Genomic DNA, 6,467 nt, shown 5'->3' on the forward strand with positions numbered 1-6,467 from the left:
CCCCCCCCCTTAAACTGTGAGGAATAGATTTAGAAAGAAATGCAAGGTCCCAAGTGGACACGGGGTGGGGACAGCGGGCAGAAAAAAGTAAAAAGTCCTAGAACAAACCATGCCTCCTCCTTCCTCCTTCTAGGGCCTACCTGTTTATCTTCAGTGGTGCACAGACAGATAGAAGCTGTAAGGAGAGGTATTTCATGTCCTTCCAGACCAGAAAATTCAGGCTCCTTTATGGGTATATTTCTTCATTTCCTGCTCCCTACCATCCCCGAGAATTGCTAGACAGACCTAGGATTCATGTCTTATGGACACTTAGAGGCCTTCCACCTTTAACTCCCCTTTTTAATTTCTGTTTTTCTCTTTCTTCCTCTCATTTCCTTTGTTTCTCTCTTTGAAAGCTTTTTTTCTTTTTTTTCTCATTCTGTCTTTCCCAAGAACTCTTCCTCTCTTCTGCCCTTTCTCATTCCTTCTCTGCCCCCTCCTTTCCATCTTTTTTGTTATTTTGTGAACCTGGAAGTTAATTTGTAGATTATTTCACTGTAGTTAATAAAATTTTATGTAATTTTTTCCCAAAATGCTGATGGATGAATTGAAAGTTCCTTCCCTTGCCACTCTCTAAGCAAAAGTAATAAAATACATTAAGTAACTTTTTATTCATTGCAATGCACGGTTGAAATATCTTGGACCAATTTTTAAACTTTCATTTACAAAAGAGCTTCTTCTAACTTGCCTGAAAGTATTTAATCTAAATATTTAATAGACTATGTAGAATCTTAATTTTTTATAATTTTGAATCTGTCATTCTAGACTAAATCTCCCTCTTGATGGGAGATAGAATTGTACATCTGCACTAATACTTTAATATGGTGTTTAAAGTTATTTCACTGTGTGAATGAACAGTAAAGTTCCCAAGGAAGAAAAGGAAGATGTTCAGTTATTCTTTTTCCCTTTAGCAGATTCACTTATGCTGAGTTCACCGCTTCTCAGGAGCAGACAACTTCTGTATGATGAGTTGGATGAAGTAAACCCTCGTCTTCGAGAACCTCAAGAGCTCTTTGCCTTTTTCTCTACCAGGGGGCCACTGCAGCCTCCAAGATGGCCAATAGAATGTGAGGTCATCAAGGAAAGCATTCATCATATTGGTAATGTGACTTATGTGTGGTGGCCTTCTGTTCTGCCTGACTTTATTACAAGACATTAGAATTTTAAGTCCTAGCCGGGCTCGGTGGCTCAGCCTGTAATCCCGCGCCTTTGGGAGGCTGAGGTGAGTGGATTGCATGAGTCCGTGGGTTCGAGACCCGCCTGGGCAGCGAGACCTCATCTCTACAATAAATCAAAAAATCAGCCGGGCGTGGTAGCGCATGCCTGTAATTCCGGCTACTCGGAAGGCTGAGGCGGAAGGATCACCGGAGCCCAGCAGGTCGAGGCTGCGGTGGCTGGGAGCGGCCACTGCACTCCAGTCTGGGCGACAGAGTGAGACTCCAACTCAAAAAAAAAAAAAAAAAAAAAAAAAGAATTTTAAGTCCTCTTTGCTGAAGTATAAGGCAAAACAGAGTCAACATGTTAACTCACCCTGAAAGGATTAAGTTCTGGGAAACTGATATATACTCACCAAAGTCAAAATACACTGATGTGTAAAGTAGAAGGCTTCTGAGTTTTTCAGAATGGGAGGATACCTTCCTAGATGCCAAAATTTATACTATTATCTGTTTTCTAGATAATTTCTGCCTTATTATTAATGTACTTGGTTGAATTTTATTTTTACCAACCTTGCTATAATTAATGGAGACCATATATGCCAGAACATAGATTTTACTGGTTTTTGTTTTTGTTTTTTGTTTTTTGAGTTAGAGTCTCACTCTGTTCCCCAGGCTGGAGTGCTATGGCATGCTCACGGTCACTGCAGGCTCAACCTACTGACCTCAAGCAGCCTTCCAAGTAGCTGGAACTACAGGCGTGGCTAATTTTTTATTTATTGTAGAGATGAGGTCTCGCCATGTTGCCCAGCCTGGTCTCGAGCATGTGGGCTCAGACTGTCTTCTCACCTCTGCCTTCCAAAGTGCTGGAATTATAGGTACGAGCCACCACACACCCAGATTTTTGCTTTTTAAAATTATTTATTAGAGTCTTTTATGGGAATGGTGGAGACTTTTTAATTTTTTTTATTTTTATTTAATTTATTTATTTATTTTTTTGAGTTGGAGTCTCACTCCATCGCCCAGGTTGAGGCTGCTGTGGCCATGAGTGTGCCACTGCACTCCAGCCTGGGCAACAGAGTAAAACTCCAACTCAAAAAAAAAGTCTCTCCTTGTAGTCTTTATGGAAAGAAGCAAAACAATTTACAGACAAGCTAGAAACGGGGTGGGAATTTGATTTGGTGGGAATTTGGTTTGATTCAGTTTAACTAACTATTTGAATAATTAATCAGTTCTGATAGTGCCTTTGATATTATTTCTTATTTTGTACTTTTTAAAATGTCTTCTTTCAGAGTGGGTTCCCTCTCTACCAGAATATTTCTATCAACCTACAGGAAATGAAAAAGTACCAGAAATTGTAGGAGAAGAAAAAGGCACAGTCGTCTACCAATTAGATTCAGGTATTGTCATTACAACAAACAGTGAGTAGTTAGCCATGACAAAGTTATAATAAATGTGTTTTCCATAATAATAAAAGGGATTTTTAAAATCCATCGTTTAACTAGAGAGAGAGCTGGTGGTACCTGACAGTACATCTGACATGGAGAGAGTAGGGGGTGGTGGGAGAAGGAGAAGGCAGCGAATCATCTGTAAATGGCCACAGGCCAGGCTCAGTGGCTCAGCCTGTAATCCCAGCACTTTGGGAGGCAGAGGCGGGTGAATTGCCTGAGCTCGCAGATTCGAGACCCACCTGGGCAACTTGATGAGACCTCATCTCTGCAATAAATAAAAAATTGGCTGGGCATGGTTGCACATGCCTGTAGTTCCAGCCACTTGGAAGATTGAGGCGGAAGGATCGCCGGAACCCAGCGGGTCGACTCTGGGGTGGCGGTAAGCGTGCCACTGCATTCCAGCCTGGGTGACCGAGTGAGACCAACTCAAGAGAAAAAAGAAAAGGCCACAAAGCAGGACTGAAACCTAAATTCAGGAGGATGAGCAAACGCTGTGTTTTCATGGACTTCTATATGAAGCCAAGTGTGTTAAGTTTGCCATAAAGGACAAACAAGGGAAATACTTTATACATTATGGTGGTTGGAAGAAATACAGGGATGAGTGAGTTTGAGAGAGTAGAGGACTCGTATATCTAGGCACCTGTATAGAAACAGCAGGAACTTCAGAAAGCCAATCAGGAGCAACATGCAGAGGGGAACATGAGAGAGGCTGTCCTAGGAAAGAAAACATCTGGTCTGCAAAAGAGAAATGTTGAAGTGAAAACAAAAAGAATAAACAGAAAACACCTGGAAATGGAAATGGCGCCTTGGTCTCTGAAGAAAAGGGCCTGGGTAGATCCTGCTGTTGAAAATGAAGAAACATTCATGAATAAAGTTGAAGTTGATGATTCCCAAAAGCTAGAACCATGGCTTGTTGAGCTGGGCATGGTGACTCACACCTATAATCCTAGCATTTTGGGAGGCTGAGGTGAGAGAATTGCCTGAGCTCATGGGTTCGAGCCCAGCCTAGGCAACTTGGTGAGACCTCATCTCTACAAATAAATCAAGACATTAGCTGAGCATGGTGGCACAAGCCTATGGTGCTAGCTACTTGGAAGGCTGAGGTAGAAGAATCGCCAGAGCCCAGCAGGTCAAGGCTGCAGTGACTGTTAGCGTGCCACTACACTCCAGCCTGGGCAATACAGACTCCAACTGAAAAAAAAAAAAATAGCTATAATAAAAGCTAGAAAACCAGACACGGTAACTTGTGCCTATAATGCCAGCTATTCAGGAAGCTGAAGTAAGAGGATCACTTGAGGCCAAGAGTTTGAGGCTGCAGTGACCTGAGACTACCACTGAGATTGCCTCACTGCATTCTAGCCTGGTCAACAGAGTGAAAATCCATCATTTAAAAAAAAAAATGCTGGACGTGGTGGCTCAAGCCTGTAATCCCAGCACTTTGGGAGGCTGAGGTGAGAGAATTGCCTGAGCCCAAGGGTTCGAGTTCTGCCTGGGAAATTTGGTGAGACTTCATCTCTACAATAAATCAAAAAATTAGCTGGGTGTGGTAGTGCACACCTATAGTTCCAGCTACTTGGAAGGCTGAGGCCGAAGGATCACCTGAGCCCAGTAGGTCGAGGCTGTGGTGGCCGTGAGCATGCCACTGCACTCCTGCCTGGGTGACAGAGTGAGACTCCAACTCAAAAAAAAAAAAAAGTTCAGATGTGGTGGCTCACGCCTATAATCTCAACACTTTGGGAGGCAGAGACATGAGGATTGCCTGAGTCCAGAGGCTTGAAACCAACTTGGGTAACTTGGCAAGACCTTATCTCTATGATAAATAAGAACATTAGCTGGCTCGGTGGCTCAACCTGTAATCCCGCGCCTTTGGGAGACTGATATGAGTGAACTGCCTGAGCCCGTGGGTTCGTGACCAGTCTGGGCAACTTGGCGAGACCTCATCTCTACAATAAAAATAAAAAATTAGCCAGGCGTGGTAGCGCACGCCTGTAGTTCCAGCTACTTGGAAGGCTGAGCAGAAGGATCGCCAGAGCCCAGCAGGTCGAGGCTGCGGTGGCTGTGAGCATGCCACTGCACTCCAGCCTGGGTGACAGTGAGACTCCAACTCAAAAAAATTAATTAAGAAAAGAAAAGTTAAGGAGGGTCTGGAGCAGGTAGTAACAGTAACATTTCAGATAGAAAATAGGAGCTATAATGCTAAAGAGCAATGAGCCAAGGAATGTAATATGAACCTTCCCAAGAAAAGGGAAGTAAACTTTGAATAATGATAGGACAGCAAGTTGGTGATAGGGATGGACATGGGGGATCAAGGAGGTGCCCACAAGGGAATCCTTTGTCATCACCAAAAATCATCTGGTACTCGCTGCACACACACTCGGAGTCCAGAACTAATTACAGCTGTTATTTTATTTTTTGAGTTGGAGTTTAACCGTGTTGCCTAGGCTTGAGTGCAGTAGCATGATCATCACAGTTCACCATAGCCTCAACCTCCTGGGTTCAGGTAATCCTCCCACCTCAGCCTTCTGGCATATGCCACTTTGCCCAGCTTTTTTTTTTTTTTTTTTTTTTTGGAGTCTCTGTCGCCCAGACTGGAGTGCAGTGGCTGCTTCCAGCCACCGCAGCCTCAACCTGCTGGGCTCCGGCGATCCTTCCACCTCAGCCTTCCAAGTAGCTGGAACTACAGGCACATGCTACCACACCCAGCTAATTTTTTATTTACTGTAGAGATGAGGTCTTGCCAAGTTGCCCAGGCGGGTCTCGAACCCGTGGGCTCAGGCAATCCACTCACTTCGGCCTCCCAAAGTGCTGGGATTACAGACTGAGTCACCAAGCCCGGCTTCCCAGCTAATTTTAAAAATTTTTTTTGTAGAGACAAGGTCTCACTATGTTACCCAGGTTGGTTTTAAACTCCTGGATTTAAGCAATCCTCCTGCCTCAGCCTCCAAAAGTGCTGGGATTAGAGGCGTCAGCCACTGTGCCAGGTCTAATTACAGTTTTGGGTTTTTTTGTTGTTTTTTTTTTGAGTTGGAGTCTCACTCCATCGCCCAGGCTAGGGGGCAGTGGCACACTCATGGCCACCCCAGCATCGATCTGCTGGGCTCTGGCGATCCTTTGACCTCAGCCTTCCAAGTAGCCAGAACTACAGGCATGCGCTACTGCACTTGGCTAGTTTTTTATTTATTGTAGAGATGAGGTCTTGTCAAGTTGCCCGGGCTGGTCTCGAGTCCATGGGCTCAGGCAATCCACTCCCCTCAGCCTCCCAAAGTGCTGGGATTACAGGCTGAGACACCGAGCCCGGACCTAATTACAGTTTTTTGTTGTTGTTGTTTTTTGAGTTGGAGTCTCACTCTGTCACCCAAACTGGAGTGCAGTGGCCGCTCCCAGCCACCGCAGCCTTGACCTGCTGGGCTCCGGAGATCCTTCCGCCTCAGCCTTCCAAGTAGCTGGAACTACAGGCGCACGCTACCACACCTGGCTAGTTTTTTATTTATTGTAGAAATGAGGTCTCGCTAAATTGCCCAGGCAGGTCTCGAACCCGCAGGCTCAGGCAATCCACTCACCTCAGCCTCCCAAAGGCGCAGGATTACAGGCTGAGCCACCGAACCCTGCTTAATTACAGTTTTTAAACGAGTTCTTTACAGTTAGGAAATGACATATTGAAGAAATAGAAAAATAAGAAAATTAGCCGGGCTCTGTAGTTCAGCCTGTAATCCCACGCCTTTGGGAGGCTGAGGTGAGTGGATTGCCTGAGCCCATGGGTTCGAGACCCGCCTGGGCAGCAAGATCTCATCTCTACAATAAATCAAAAAAAATCAGCCGGGCA

General features: G+C 44.8%; 1 protein-coding gene across 5 annotated transcripts in view; it reads left to right on the top strand.

The window, feature by feature from the left end:
- The window catches only part of AGBL2 (ATP/GTP binding protein like 2), a 25,332-nt gene that overhangs the window by 8,529 nt on the left and 10,336 nt on the right, over window positions 1–6,467 (top strand). Inside the window, exons 5-7 of one of the 5 annotated variants that reach the window (XM_008073689.1) lie at window positions 134–232; window positions 951–1,139; window positions 2,486–2,593. In XM_008073689.1, coding sequence (XP_008071880.1) covers window positions 134–232; window positions 951–1,139; window positions 2,486–2,593 — 396 coding nt within the window. The remainder of the gene's footprint in view (window positions 1–133; window positions 233–950; window positions 1,140–2,485; window positions 2,594–6,467) is intronic. The other 4 variants (XM_021706794.1, XM_021706795.1, XM_008073690.1 and 1 more) reach the window with 4 other exon arrangements.

Source organism: Carlito syrichta, unplaced genomic scaffold (assembly GCF_000164805.1).
Source record: "Carlito syrichta isolate Samal-C Ts95f unplaced genomic scaffold, Tarsius_syrichta-2.0.1 Scaffold316021, whole genome shotgun sequence".
Taxonomy (NCBI): Eukaryota; Metazoa; Chordata; class Mammalia; order Primates; family Tarsiidae; genus Carlito; species Carlito syrichta.